At 63.9% G+C, this 14641-nt stretch overlaps 4 protein-coding genes across 4 annotated transcripts; all 4 read right to left on the bottom strand.

Annotated features, from left to right (window-relative positions):
- Positions 1 to 3972: 3972 nt before the first annotated feature.
- MNEG_3110 (hypothetical protein) lies at positions 3973 to 5214 on the bottom strand (the record flags this gene model as incomplete). Its single annotated transcript, XM_014048414.1, has 1 exon — positions 3973 to 5214. The coding sequence occupies one exon, from the start codon at positions 5212 to 5214 to the stop codon at positions 3973 to 3975; it is 1242 nt and encodes a 413-aa protein (XP_013903868.1).
- A 4311-nt stretch (positions 5215 to 9525) lies between these two features.
- On the bottom strand, positions 9526 to 10719 carry MNEG_3109 (hypothetical protein; the record flags this gene model as incomplete). Its single annotated transcript, XM_014048413.1, has 1 exon — positions 9526 to 10719. The coding sequence occupies one exon, from the start codon at positions 10717 to 10719 to the stop codon at positions 9526 to 9528; it is 1194 nt and encodes a 397-aa protein (XP_013903867.1).
- A 2144-nt stretch (positions 10720 to 12863) lies between these two features.
- MNEG_3108 (hypothetical protein) lies at positions 12864 to 13325 on the bottom strand (the record flags this gene model as incomplete). Its single annotated transcript, XM_014048412.1, has 1 exon — positions 12864 to 13325. The coding sequence occupies one exon, from the start codon at positions 13323 to 13325 to the stop codon at positions 12864 to 12866; it is 462 nt and encodes a 153-aa protein (XP_013903866.1).
- A 608-nt stretch (positions 13326 to 13933) lies between these two features.
- Positions 13934 to 14580, bottom strand: MNEG_3107 (ubiquitin carboxyl-terminal hydrolase L5; the record flags this gene model as incomplete). The annotated part of the gene is made up of 2 exons (XM_014048411.1): positions 13934 to 14180; positions 14552 to 14580. 2 exons carry the CDS (start codon positions 14578 to 14580, stop codon positions 13934 to 13936), a joined length of 276 nt encoding a protein of 91 aa, XP_013903865.1.
- Between the last annotated feature and the right edge of the window lie 61 nt (positions 14581 to 14641).

Genomic DNA, 14641 nt, shown 5'->3' with positions numbered 1-14641 from the left:
CGTCCTGGCTGCTCTTGGCTAGGCGCCGCTGCTCCCTGGAATGGGTTGGAATGATGGGAAAAAGTGGCGGCGCAGCAAAAGTGGCTGCGGGGGCGGCGCAATCTGTCCTTTACGTTGTCGTCACAAGGAGCGCTCGTCCCCTGCAGCCTAGACGTTTGCGGCGTTACGCCACACTAGCTCGACAGCGGCTTTCCTTGGCACGGCCCCGGCTGTCAGCATCATGCCCAGGGCATGCAGCGGCGCCCCAAGCTCCCTCCACCAGCGTTCTCGCGGCCCGCTCGATGCTCTTGCTGCAACCTGTTGTCAGGCTGCGACCGCTGCCGCCGCTATGGCTTGCCTGCAGCCAGTCCTCACCGTCATCACCTCAGACCGGGAGCGTGTTACTCCACAAACACTGGGGCTGCCTGTCCCTATCGCATCGTATTGCAGTTTCAAAAGTGATCTGCAGCTTCACAAATATTCCGTAATCCCAACGGATAGGCTGGAGAATCACCGCACGGGTATGCAAGTGATATCGGTGGGATGTACGGTATGGCAAAGCACGGGCAGCTGCGGCCAGAGGCGTCGCGGCATTTCGGTGTTGCTGTCGATGAGTCGATGAGCCGTTGCGCCCGTGCCTCATTAAATCTTGCGCCCAGCTAGAGCTTGCTGGAGGTGACTGACGTCGCTTGCTGGAGGAGCCTGTCTATAGCCAATTTAAGGGGTCCCAGTAGCAGTCAGAGCCATCAGCACGGCTGGCATGCAGGTGTCCATATGTACCCTGCACTGCGCTGCGGGCCATTGAATAGGCAGGCAGCTCCCCCAGCGCCGCAATCTGGGCTGTTAGGTCTCTTCCACCCCTAGCTCAGGCCAACGATCTGCACCTACCAAAAATGCTGATGGCTTGTTGCAGACACTTGGCCGGCCGGCCACATAAGTGATTCAACCACCAGCGTTTACAGTTGCTCACAAGCTTGTCTCCCAAACATCAACACCCCAAAAAGCCTGAAAGGTTGACAAATGATTCAATTTATGCGTAACAGCGGGTATGATAAATGGGGTGCCAGCGCCTCGCCAGACTTGGCGGCGGCGCGTGACGCCATAGGCCGGCCAAACGTGACATGTGTGTGCCCCCGCGCGACACCCCAACCCTGCTGCACATAATGACAGAAGCCCGCCTGACGCCGTTCAGGCGATGAACACAGCAGGAGCCTGGGAGGACGCAACGGTGGCGGCGCAGCAGCTATTCCGGCTGGCCGCCGATCCACTCGACGACAGTGCCGTGCGACGACCCCTGCGCCGCCTTGAGGCACCGATTGCGATTCCAAGGGCAGCCTGCGTCGCGCGCCCAGCGCAGCACGTCGAGGCGGCCGCAGCGCGCCGCAAGCTCGCACGTGTGCTCGTCCCAGGGGCAGCCAGCAGCGCGCGCCCAAGTCAGAATGTGGAGGTGTCCGAATGCGGCGGCCGACACGCACAGGTCTGCGCCCCAGGGGCAGCCAGCGCTGCGCGCCCACTGCAGCAGCTCTAAATGTCCCCCCCGCGCTGCGGCCTGGCACGTGCGCTGGTCCCAGGGGCAGCCGGCGCCCCGCGCCCAGCGCAGCAGCTCTAAGTGCCCGCCCTGCGCCGCCGCCTCGCACGTCCGATAGTCCCAGGGGCAGCCGGCTGCATGAGCCCACTGCAGCACCGCCAGCCGGCCCGCGCCCGCCGCCAGGTCGCACGTGAGCTCGTCCCAGGGACAGCCGGCGCCGCGCGCCCAGCGCAGCAGCTCTAAGTGCCCGCCATGTGCAGCCGCTGCACATGTCCACTCGTCCCAAGGGCAGCCGGCGCCGCGCAGCCACCGCAGCAGCTGCAAGTGTCCGCCGTATGCGGCCGAGGCGCCCGTCCAAGTGGTCAACGGGCACCCTGTTGCGCCATGCGCCCACTGCACCACGGCCAAGTGGCCGCCACTCGCGGCCGCGTGGCACACGGGCGCGTCTACACGGCAGCCGGCGTGGCGCGCGAAGCGCAGGGTTTCGACGTCGCCGTGTGCCGCAGCGCGGAGGGCCGCCCCATACCGCTGTGTCTCTGTCAGCCGCGGCCACTGATCCATCACATACCACAGCGGCAGCGTGAACGCCGCTAGCCGCTCATTACTCCAGTAGGAGCAGGATTCGGGGGGTGCCGCGCCCCGCAGGGCAGCGCGCTTTGGCGCCGCCCACCGCCGCCAGGCGCGGCTGAGAGCGCAGATCGTGGCGCACTGCTCGACGGGCGGCAGCTGCTCAAAGATGGCCGCCAGCAAGTCTGGGTGGCTGAGACCAGTGGGGGCGGCCGTGTCTGCAGGCGGCTCCATGTCGGCCCCCTTGGATGTGCGCGGCATGACAGGGTGTTCGTCACCATTGCTGCTGCTGCTGCTGCCGCTGCTGCTGCTGCTGCTGCTGCTGCTGCTGCTGCTGCTGCTGCTGCTGCTGCTGCTGCTGCTGCTGCTGCTGCTGCCGCCGCATCCTCTCTCGCTGTCGGCCGCCATGCCGCCGGCTGCCTGCAGTGACGGCTGGCTCAGGCGCCCGTGCTGGCTGCTCTTGAAGAGCCGCCGCTAATTCTTGAAGTGGAATGGAAGCGGTGGTGGGGTTGGCGGTGGGTCTCCTCAGTGTTGTCGTAAGAAGCAATTCGCGCTCGGCCTGCTGCAGCCTGAATGTCTGCGGCGTGGCCCTACCCCATCCTAAGCCTGCACCCTCCACAGCAGCACCCCCAAACATCGCCCTGACTCTCAGCATTATGCCCATGGCATGCAGCGGCTCCCCATGCTGCCTGCCCCGGGGGCGCGCTCGCGGCCCGCTCCATGCTCGTCGCTGCGGTGCCGATCTGCTGTCATGCTGCAGCCGCTGCCTCCGCCACGGCTTGCCTGCAGCCCTTCCTGACCGTCATCACCTGAGGCCTCGACCGTATGACTTTGTGGAGCTTGGGCCGCTTGTTACTATAGCACCGTATCTCAGGATCAAAGCGCGTGTGAGATTCGCAGGATTACAAATATGCCGTAATCCCTACATATAGGCCCGTGAGAGTACCATAAGAGGGTGCAAACATCGAAGGCGATAAGAACCATGACAATGCACAGGCAGTTGCGGCCAGTGGCTCAGTGGTGACGCTGCATTTCGGTGCGTGGTGCTGTTGATGAGGTTGTTGAGGCTGTTGCGCCCGTGCCTTGTTTGCAAGTGCTCTCGCCCAGCTTGCTGGTGGTGACTGCTGATGCAGGATCCAGACTGTCATCGTGCAAGGCGTTCCACAGGCTGGAGAACTACCGTAGGGATGTAAGAGTTATACTGGTGGGATGTACTCTATGGCAAAGCACGGGCAGCTGCGCCCAGTGGCGCCGTCGCCGCATTCGGTCTGGGTGTCGAGGTGGCTGTCGATGAGTCGACGAGCTGTCGCGCCCGTGCCTCATTTGATCTTGCACCCAGCTAGGGCTTGCTGGAGGTGGGTGATGTCGCAGGAGCCTGTCTATAGCTGACGCAAGGGGTCACAGTAGCAGTCAGAGCCATCAGCACGGCTGGCTGGCAGGTGTCTATATGTACCCTGCACTGCGCTGCGGGCCATTGAATAGGCAGGCAGCTCCCCCAGCGCCGCAACCTGGGCCGTTGGGTCGCTTCCAACCCTAACTCGGGCATATGATCTGCACGTATCGGAGGTGCTGACGGCTTGTGGCACACACTTGCCCGACCGGCCACATTAGCGGCTCAAGCAATACAGTTGCTCACAAGCTTGTCTCCCAAACATGAACACCCCAAAAAGCCTGAAAGGTTGACAAATGATTCAATTCATGCATGACAGGAGGTTTGATGAGTGGGGTGCCAGCGCCTCGCCAGACTTGGCGGCGGTGCGTGACGCCATAGGCCGGCCAAAGGTGACATGTGTGTGCCCCCGCGCGACACCCCAATCGTGCTGCAAAGGAAACGCGCCAGCCCAACATTGTCGAGGCGAGGCACACAGCAGGGGCCTGGGTCAGCGGGGGTGCAGCAGCTACTCTGGCTGGCCATCGATCCACTCGACCACGGCGGCGCGCCTCGACGTCTGCGCCAGCTTGCGGCACATCTGGCGGTTCCAAGGGCAGCCCGCGTCGCGCGCCCAGCGCAGCACGTGGAGGTGTCCACGGCGCGCCGCGGTCTCGCACGTACGCTCGTCCCAGGGGCAGCCCTCGCCGCGCGCCCACGTCAGAATGTGGAGGTGTCCAAAGAAGGAGGCAGACACGCACACCTCCGTGCCCCAGGGGCAGCCGGCGTCGCGCGCCCACTGCAGCACGTCCAGGGCCCCCCTGCGTGCCGCGGCCTGGCACGTGTGCTGGTCCCAGGGGCAGCCGGCGCCCCGAGCCCAGCGCAGCAGCTCCAAGTGTTCGCCCTGCGCGGCCGCCTCGCACGTCCTCGCGCGCCACGGGCAGCCGGCTGCATGAGCCCACTGCAGCACCGCCAGCTGGCCTGCGCCCGCCGCCGCGTCGCACGTGTTCTCGTCCCAGGGACAGCCGGCGCCGCGCGCCCAACGCAGCAGCTCCAAGTGCCCGCCCTGTGCAGCCGCCTCACATGTCCACTCGTCCCAGGGGCAGCCGGCGCCGTGCAGCCACCGCAGCAGCTGCAAGTGTCCGCCGGCTGCGGCTGAAGCGCACGTCCAAGAGGTCAACGAGCAACCGGCGCCGTGCGCCCACTGCAGAGCGGCCAAGTGGCCGCCGCTCGCGGCCGCGTTGCACACGGACTTGTCTAAACGGCAGCCGGCGTGGCGCGCGAAGCGCAGGGTTTCGACGTCGCCGTGAACTGCGGCGCGGAGGGCCGCCCCATACCGCTGCTCCTCTGTCAGCAGCGGCCACCGATCCATCACATACCACAGCGGCAGCGCAAACATCCCAAACAGCTCAAAACGGTAGTCAACCCAGCACTCAGAGGGCCGCGCGGCCCGCAGTGCGGCGCGCTTGGGGGCCGCCCACCGCCGCCAGGCGTGGTCGAGAGCGCCGATTGTGACGCACTGCTCGCCGGGCGGCAGGCGCTCAAAGATGGCCGCCAGTAAGTGCGGGTGGCTGATGCTGGTGGCAGGGCCGGCGGCGGGAGGCGGGTCCGTGTCGGCCCCCGTGCATGCATGCGGCGTGATAGGGTGCTCGCCGCAGGTGCGGCTGCTGCTGCTGCTGCTGCTGCTGCTGCTGCTGCTGCTGCTGCTGCTGCTGCTGCTGCTGCTGCTGCGCCCGCCCTCGCCGCCTCTATCGCTGTCGACAGCGGCCATGCTGCCGGCTGCCTGCAGTGATGGCTGGGTCGGGCGTTTGTGCTTGCCGCTCTTGAAGAGCCGCCGCAGCTCCCTGGGATGGATTGGAGGCGGGGGCGGGGGCGTTGCGCGTGCCCCGTTAGCTTGGTCCCAGGGCGCTCGTCCGCTGCAGCCTGGACGCCTGCGGCGTCACGTGTCACACTACAGTACCTCGACAGCGGCACCCCCAAACATGGCCGTGAAACTGAGTGTCATGCCCAGGGCGCGCAGCGGCGCCCCAAGCTGCCTCCGCCAGGGTGTGCTCGCGGCCCGCGATCAACTGTGCTGCGATCTGCTGCTGTCAGGCCGCGACCGCTGCCTCAGCAACGGCTTCCCTGCAGCCCGTCCTGACCGCCATCACCTGAGCCGTGAGGAAATTCACAGATTATGGGGCGCCTGCCCTTATAGCACCGTACCTTAGTATCAGGCCGCGTGCGAGATTTGCAGGATGATTACAAATATGCCGTACTCCCTACGGATAGGCTCGTGAGAGCATCATAAAAGGGTAAGAAAGCTGATAGCAAGAGCAGATATGGCAATGCACGTTCCGCTGCACTGCGGCCAGTGGCGTTGCTGCATCCTGGTGGTGCTGTCGATGAGTCGTGGAGGCAGTTGCGCCGCCTGTGCCTTGGTTGTGCGCGCGCCCAGGTTGTTACAGGTTGTTTACCATGACTGTCAATGCAGAAGCCAGTCTGTGATTGATACACGGGGGTCCCACTAGCAGTTAAAGCTATCAGCACGGTGTGAAAATTAGGCCCGTGTGCAGATACGGGCAATGGTGCATTTGAGATTTTCCTACCTGTTCATTGGGGTGCGCTATGCACACTTGTAGCTGGATGGTCCCATACCCTCTGTGCACACATCCCACCATTGCAGCCACCCAACGCCCACCCCTGCGCTGCACTGCGGCCCATCATATTGGCGGGCAGCATTGATACGGCCACAAGAGAGGGGGCACCGGGCCCCCTCTCAGAGATAGGGTTAAGGCTGAACCCTAGCTCAGGGACATGATCTGCACATGTCGTAAGGCTAATGGCCTGTTGCAAGCACGTGGCTGGCTGGCCACATAAGCGATTGAACCACCATCATCTACAGCTACTCACAACTTCGTCTCTCAAACATTGACTGCCCCGAAAGCCTGAAGATTGGCATGCGATTCAACTTCTGCGTAACAGGAGGTATGATGAGTGTGGTGCCAGGGTTTCGTCAGCAACGTGCATTGGCAGCGGCGCGTGACGTCACCGACAGTCTGGCCAGTGGTCAAGGCGTGTGTGCCCCCGCGCGACACCCCGATCGTGCTGCAATAAAAAGACGCCCGCCGGCGGCCGTTCGAGGCGAGACACACATACGGGGCCTGAGACAAGGGGAGCTGTGGTGCAGCAGCTAGCCTGGATGGCCGTCAATCCACTCGAGCACAGCGTCATGCATCGACGTCTGCGCCGTCTTGCGGCACAGCTCGCGGTCCCAAGGGCAGCCCGCGTCGCGTGCCCAGCGCAGCACGTGGAGGTGGCCGCGGCTCGCCGCAGTCTCGCACATGCGCGCGTCCCAGGGGCAGCCCTCGCCGCGCGCCCAGGTCAGAACGTGGAGGTGTCCGAAGTAGGCGGCCGATGTGCACATGCCCGCGTCCCAGGGGCAGCCGGCGCCGCGCGCCCACTGAAGCACCGCCAAATGCCCCCCGCGCGCCGCGGCCGCGCATGTGCGCTCGTCCCACGGGCAGCCAGCGCCGTTCAGCCACTTCAGCAAGTGCAGGTGCCCGCACAGCGCCGCGGCGGCGCATGTCACCGTGTTCCAAGGGCAGCCGGCTGCATGAGCCCACTGCAACACCCCCAGCTGCCCCGCACGCGCCGCCGCGGTACAAGTCTGCTGGTCCCAGGGGCAACCGGCGCCATGCAGCCATTGCAGCAGCTCCAAATGTCCCCCCCCTGCGCGGCTGCCTGGCACGTGTGCTCGTCCCAGGGGCAGCCCTTGCCCCTTGCCCAGCGCAGCAGCTCCAAGTGCCCGTCCCTTGCGGCCGCCTGGCACGTCCACTCGTTCCAAGGGCAGCCGGCGCTGCGCAGCCACCGCAGCTGCAACAAGTGTCCGCCGGCTGCGGCCAGAGAGCACGTTGGCTCAGTCCATGGGCACCCGGCGTCGCGCGCCCACTGCAGCGCGGCCAAATGGCCGCCACGCGCAGCCTCATTGCACAGCTGCACGTCCACCCGGCAGCCGGCGCGATACGCAAAGCGCAGCACCTCGGCGTCGCCATGGGCCGCGGCGCGGAGGGCCGCCCCATACCGTTGCACGTCTGTCAGCCGCGGACATTGATCGATCACATACCACATCGGCAGCACGAACACCGCGAGCCGCTCGTGCCTCCAGTATTGGCAGTATATTGAGGGCCCGGCGCTCCGCAGGGCCTCACGCTTTGGCGCCGCCCACTGCTGCCAGGTGCGGCCGAGAGCACAGATTGTGGCGCACTGCTCGCCGAGCGGCAGCCGCGCAAAGATGGCCGCCAGTACGTCGGGTTGGCTGAGACCAGTGGGGGCAGCGCAGGCGGGCGGCTCCGTTTTGGCCCCCGTGGATGTGGGCGGCGTGGCAGGGTGCTTGCCACCTGTGCCTTTGCTGCTGCTGCTGCTGCTGCTGCTGCTGCTGCTGCTGCTGCTGCTGCTGCTGCTGCTGCTGCTGCTGCTGCTGCTGCTGCTGCTGCTGCTGCTGCTGCTGCTGCTGCTGCTGGCGCCGCCGCCTCTTTCGCTGTCTTGAGCGGCCATGCCGCCCGCTGCCTGCAGTGATGGCTGGCTCCGGCGCTGGTGCGGGCCGCTCTTGACGAGACGCGGCGAATACTTGAAGTGTGATGGAATCGGGGGCCGGGGGGGAGGGGGCGGTAGGTTCTCTCATTGACTTTGTGATCAACGTTCCGCGCTGGCTTGCTGCAGCCTGGACGTCTGCGGCGTGGCTGTACACCTACCCTAACCCTAGACCCTCCACAGCAGCGACCCCAAACGAGGCCCTGACTCTCAGCATCATGCCCAGGCCATGCAGCTGTGCCTTAAGCTCCCTCTTCCAGGATGCGCTCGCGGCCTGCTCCATGCTCGTCGCTGCTGTGCCAGCTGCAGCCGCTGCCTGCGCCAAGGCTTGCCTGCAGCCCGTCCTGACCGTCATCACCTGAGAACTCGAGCGTATGACGTTTTGACAATTCTGACGCCTGCCACCATAGCACCGTGCCTGAGATACGGTGCTCAAAGCGCGTGTGAGATTTGCAGGATTACAAATATGCCGTAATCCCTCCGGATAGGCTCGTGAGAGTACCATAAGAGGGTGCAAGGATTGAAGGCGGTAAGGATCATGGCAATGCACGGCCAGTTGCGGTCAGCGGTCAGTGGTGTCGCTGCATCTCGGTGGTGCTATTGATGCGTTCGTCAGGCTACGGTATCGCGCCTGTTCCTTGTTTACAAGTGCTCTCGCCCAGCATGCTGATGGTGACTGCTGGTGCAGAATCCAGTCTATAAACGCGCAAGGTATCCCACCAGCCAGTCAGAGCCAGCAGCATGGGGCGACAGCAAGGCCAGTGTGCAGATACGGGTGTCATGGGACACTGTGCTGCGGCGCTACAAGACAGCGTGACTGGGCGGTGCCAAGCAACACCGCGCACCCATCGCCCAGCCTCTCAGCACCGTTCATTCCGCTGCAAAGCACCCTGGGTCTTGTCTAGCTGGCGCTGCTCTTGCCAAAGCTGCTCAGGGCTGAACGAAGGACTGGAAACTATCCGACTGTGTGTGAGCACCCCTGACCCTCTTTGTTACACGCCTCTGTCCCACAAGCTCGAAGCGACTCAACGGACATCAAAGAAATCCAGCAAACCCTTTTAATATTTTTGCATGAATTGGGTCACACTCTGCATTGTCCCGTTGATTTCCTGTCCACCCTAGCTCAAGCACAAAACCAATCTGAGTTGCACAACCAAAGTTGGATCTGCTGAATACTTGTCACAAACACTTGGCCGCCCACACAAGCGGTTCAACTACACAAAACCACAGTGATAACCACAAGTGTGCCACCCAAGCAGAAACAGCTCAAAAAGCCTGAGAGTTGACGTGTGATTCAGCTGATTGCATACAGGGGGTATCAGGAGCGGAATGTCGGGGCGTCGCCACGTGTGGCGGCTGCTTGCACCTCCACAGTCTGGCCAAAGGTGAAGCGTGTTTGCCCCTGCGCAACAACACATACAACTGTATTGTGGAAATGAATGCCCGCCTGACGCCGTCAAGGCGATGAACACAGCAGTGACCTGGGACAATGGACGCGGTGGTGCAGCAGCTACTCTGGCTGGCCGTCGATCCACTCGACGACAGCGGCGTGCCACCACTGTTGCGCCGTCATGCGGCACACCTCGCGGTTCCAAGGGCAGCCCGCGCCGCGCGCCCAGCGCAGCAGCTCCAGGCGGCCGCGGCCCGCTGCGAACTTGCGCGTGCGCTCGTCCCACGGGCAGCCCTCGCCGCGCGCCCAGATCAGAATGTGGAGGTGTCCGGAGAATGCAGCCGACACGCACACATCCGCATCCCAAGGGCAGCCGGCGCCGCGCGCCCACTGAAGCACCTTCAATCGCCCCCCGCACGCTGCGGCCTTGCACGTGCCCTCGTCCCAGGGGCAGCCGGCGCCGCGCGCCCAGCGCAGCAGGTCCAAGTGCCCGCCCCGCGCGGCCGCCTCGCACGTGTGCTTGTCCCAGGGGCAGCCGGCGCTGCGTGCCCAGCGCAGCAGTTCCAAGTGCCCGCCCCGCGCGGCCGCCTCGCACGTGCGCTCGTCCCAGGGGCAGCCCGCGCCGCGCGCCCACCGCAGCACCTCTAAGTGTCCGCCGGCCGCGGCCAAAACGCATGTCTGCTCAGTCCATGGGCACCCGGCGCCGCGCGCCCACTGCAGTGCGGCCAACTGGCCGCCGCCCGCGGCTGCCTCGCACACGGACAGGTCCCCTCTGCCAACGTTAACGGCATGGCGCGCGAAGCGCAGCATCTCGACGTCGCCGTGGGCCGCGGCGCGGCTGGCCGCCCCATACCGCTGCTTCTCTGTCAACAGCGGCCACCGATCCGTCACATACCACAGCGGCAGCGCGAACGCCGCCAGGCGCCCGCAACGGGAATCAAAGCAGTGCATGGAGGGCGGGGCGGCTCGCAGGGCGGCGCGCTTCGGCGCAGCCCAACGCCGCCAGGCGCGGTTGAGAGCGCCGATTGTGACGCACTGCTCTCCGGGCGGCAGCCGCGCAAAGATGGCCGCCAGAAGGTCGGGGTGGCTGAGGTGGGCGGGGGCCGCGGCGTCGGCAGGCGGGTCAGCGTCGGCCCCCATGGATGTGAGCGACATGATGGGGTGCTCGCCACCTTTGCTGCTGCTGCTGCTGCTGCTGCTGCTGCTGCTGCTGCTGCTGCTGCTGCTGCTGCTGCTGCTGCCGCCGCTGCTGCTGCTGCCGCTGCTGCTGTTGAAACGGCCCTTGCCGCCTTTACCGCTGTCGACAGCGGCCATGCCGTTGGCTGCCTGCAGTGCTGGATGGCTCGGGCGCTCGTGCTTGCAGCTCTTGAAGAGCCGCCGCAGCTCCCTGGGGTGTTGGAAGCGGGGGCAGGTGCGGCAGCGTGCCCTGTGTCAGTGGAGTTGTCCGTGGGCCCTCGGCCTGGACGTCTGCGGCGTTTCGTCACGCCACCTTGACAGCTGCATCCCTACGTATGCCCCTGACTCTCAGCGTCACGCCCAGGGCACGCAGCGACGCCCCCAGCTGCCTCCGCCAGCGCGCTAGCGCTCCATGCCGCGCTGCTGAGCTGCTAGGCTTCAGCCGCTGCCTCCACCCCGGCTTGCCTGCACACAGTCTTGACTATCACTTGAATGAATCTGGAGCGTGCGAATCAATAAAAGTGGGGCTGCCAGTCACTATATCACCGTACCGTATGTCTGTAAGACGACTCATAATCTAAGACATTTGGGGTCAAGCGATTGTTCGGTTGATAATTATAAGGCGAATTTCTTAGGTTGGCTGTGCCCCTTGTCATAATCATAAGGCGACCCGCCCCTCGCCACCCTAGGGCGGGCTGCCCAGCTGCAGCCCAGCTGCATCATGGCACCACACCTCACTACTGTGATTGCAGCTTGCAAAGGAGGCTGCATTAAACTCATGCAGCCAGTCAATGTACATCTCTCACAGACCGCCCAACCGCCCCTGCTCGCGCCAAATCAGCTGCGCTCCAACTGCTGCCGAGCGCCGCGCGCGGCCCGCACGCTGCTCGGCCACATCCTCGTCATCGCTGTTTGCCGGCGAGGCATCAAAGGCTGCGTCGTCGCCGACCTCCTCGCTGCCAGACTCGCCGTCCTCAGTCTCTGTGAACCCCTCAGAGCCCCTCTCGCCACCACTGCCGCCATCGCTGCCGCCATCGCTGCCGCCATCGCTGCCGCCGAGGTATTATGCAATTGTGAAAAAGGCTTTTCATACGTTTGCTAAGGCCGTTGAGCTTGGTTTGGGCCGTTGCCAGGCAGGTGTCCGGAAGCTGCGCGGACCACCGCAATTATAAGACGATTTTCAAATCCAGACAAATTCAGTCCTATATATAAGGCTAGTAGAACTATTAAGAAAGTCTTACAATTAAGAGACATACGGTATCTCGGCAACAGGACGCGTGTGAGAGTTGCCGCAATTGCAAATATGCTGTACTTCCTACGTAAATGCTCGCGAGAAAAAATTGAAAAAATATTTAAAACCGATAGCTTTTACCTTCATAGCAAAGCACGGGCTGTTGCGGCCAGTGGCGTCGCTGCATTTCGCTGGTGCTGTCGTCGGCGACTCGGTGATTCAGTGATGCCGTCGCACCCATGCCTTGTTTGTGCCCGCCGCCCAGCTTGCTTGAAACTCCAGGCTTCTGCAGCAGACCCCTATCTGTAACCATCAATAGGGTCCCATTTTCAGTCCAAGTCATCAGCGCGGTGCGACCACGCCGCCAGCGGGCAGGTACAGGTGCCGTTGAGCCATGGGACGCTGTGCAGTGGTGCCACAAAACAGCTTGGGACTGGGCGCTGTCAAGCACCACTGTACACCCATCGCCCAATCGTCGCCCAACCTCTCAGCACTGTTCACTCCGCTGCATTGCGCCCTCCCTCTTGCTGGCGTTGTATCCGCCAAAGCTGCTTATGGCTAGAGGCCTGCAATCACATCTTGTGCGAGATCCCCTAATCCTGTGCGTAACTCACTCTCCCAAGCGCTCAAACTGACCCAGCTTGCAAGCATCAATCAATCCGTTTAGAAATTCACATCGGCAAGACCTCAGCGACTGCATGAATTGGGTCAAGCAGTGTCCCACACAAGTCGTCGCACGATTGGCAGAGCAACGAATTACACTGGCAGGGGAGACTGCAGCCTGCAGGTGACCAAGCTCATGTGTGGCAGTGATCGCTCATGAGGCCAGAGGGGCCAGGTGCATGGTGGCAGACCAACAGGCGCAACATCGGCAGCGCAAATGCAGGGATCAAAGCCAATTGCAGGGCACGAGGGGTCAGCACAAGAGAGGGCTGCCGCCAATTCGCGGCAGGCAAAATTGTTGGGGCCACACAATGCAGGTCAAGGGAGAAGCGAAGCAGCTACGGCCAGTGCTGCGTCTGCATCCCCCACCAGCCGCGCCGCGTCACTCCTACTCGTCGATGGGATTGGCCGAGTCTGCCACAATCTTGGTGACCTTGCTGGCGAGGTCTGTGCCCGCGGCCGCCAGCTGCGACAGCAGCTGCCCCAGGTTGACCAGCGACACGGCGTCAATCTTGATGGCGCCGCCCTCCGCGGCTGCGACCAGCGGCTGCACCAGCTGGATGGTGGCCTTGGCGAGGTTGAAGGCCACGCTGGCCGTCCAGGTGGCGTCAGAGGCGACGAGGGAGTCGCGGCTGAAGCGCTTCCTGGGGGTCGCGGCGCCCGCGGTGACGTTGGCCTTGACCTTGGGGGCGGCGCTGGCGGTCTTGTTCTTCTTGGCGGCCAGCAGCTGGCGCGAGGCGGGGCTGTCCATCATGTCGAAGGAGGGGGATGTGGCCGCAGCCGCGTCTGCTGCGAGGAGCAGCAGCAGGGCGGCGGCTGCCAGGGAGACGGCGAAGAAGGAGCGGGCCATGGCTGACGTGACGTGTTGATTGCTTGAGAATGTCGATTGGCTTGAATTCTTGTAGGTAAGGGCTGGAAGAGGCCTCTCGGAGGGTGTCGAATTTGTTCGTTCGTGCACACACAGCGAATTGGCGAGAGCTCTCCGGTGCAAGGTGGAATGGAATGTAATGTGTGAAGCACAGAAAAAATAAAATAAATTCAAGTACGGTTTAATGCAGAAGGCGGATGGGTGATGTGGCTTGTGGCCAGCCGGCGCGCAGGTGCCAGTCGCTCCCGCAGCTGCTGCTGAGTCCTGAGTGTCATCAAGTCAGCACTGGCTGCCCTCCCCCATACGCTCAACAGGCGCACTGCTATGCCATGAATATAAGTTTGCTACTGTACAGCAATGTAAGGCCCGTGCAGGCTGGCCCAGGGACTCTCTTCACTGCGTGCCGTCGCAGTGCACCTTGCCACGCCGAGCGCGGCCGGCATATATATGGCAACGCCTCACGAGGCTCCCTGGCTTCCAAAAAATGCTCGAGCCGCCCTAATTACTGGCCGGATCCCCCTGATTACAGGTCCCGAGGTCATAAAACACCGCCTTGACACGTCCCCATGAGCGCCCTTCGCCCCTGCCCTTCACTCCCCGCCCCCGGCCGCCTCGGCGCCCGCCCCGCCCCGCTCGTCCTTGCCGCCGCCGCCCGCCGCCGCCTCCCTCTGCTTCTGCCGCGCGGCCGCATCTTCGATCAGGCCCTTGAGCTGCTTCTTCTCGGCCAGGAGCTTCAAAAAGTTGAACAGGAAGGGGATGTAGTTGTGCCGCCGCCGCACGTTCTCGTCTCGCCAGCGCTTGCGCTTCCCCGCCTCGTCAGCGACCTGCGACTCCAGCCTTGCGGCGCCAAGATATTTTGCAGATGTTTTGCGGGGGCAAGGGGGATGGGTGGGCAGAGGGGGAGGGCGGAAGGATGAGGAGAGGGTGTGTAGGGGAGCGAATCTGGGGCAGGGGAGCGAATCTGGAGAGCGCCAAGGGGCGCGGTACGGCGCCTGAGGCGTTGGGGGGCAACCATCATTTCGGGCCCCGAAACGGGCAGCCGCTGTCGACGGAGCGGCGCCAGCCGTGCGCTCCAATCCCTCCCTCCTTGCGCCATGTCCATCAGCCAGCAGGAGCGAGGGCCGTGTGAAGAGAGTGCCACTGTCCTGGCGGACCGCCGCTTCGGTCGCGGCCGAGCATGCAGCTAGCCCCCAAAACCCAGATCCCACCTCTCGATCTGGTTCTCCAGATCCGCCATCAGCTGCTGCAGCGCCCCCTCATCTGCCGGCAGCGGCCCCGCGCCGTCCTCCTCCTCGTCC

The sequence above is a fragment of the Monoraphidium neglectum genome (genome assembly GCF_000611645.1).
Source record: "Monoraphidium neglectum strain SAG 48.87 unplaced genomic scaffold scaffold00377, whole genome shotgun sequence".
NCBI lineage: Eukaryota > Viridiplantae > Chlorophyta > Chlorophyceae > Sphaeropleales > Selenastraceae > Monoraphidium > Monoraphidium neglectum.
Note: the sequence above shows the minus strand (reverse complement) of the source record. Positions and strands in the feature narration are given on the sequence as shown.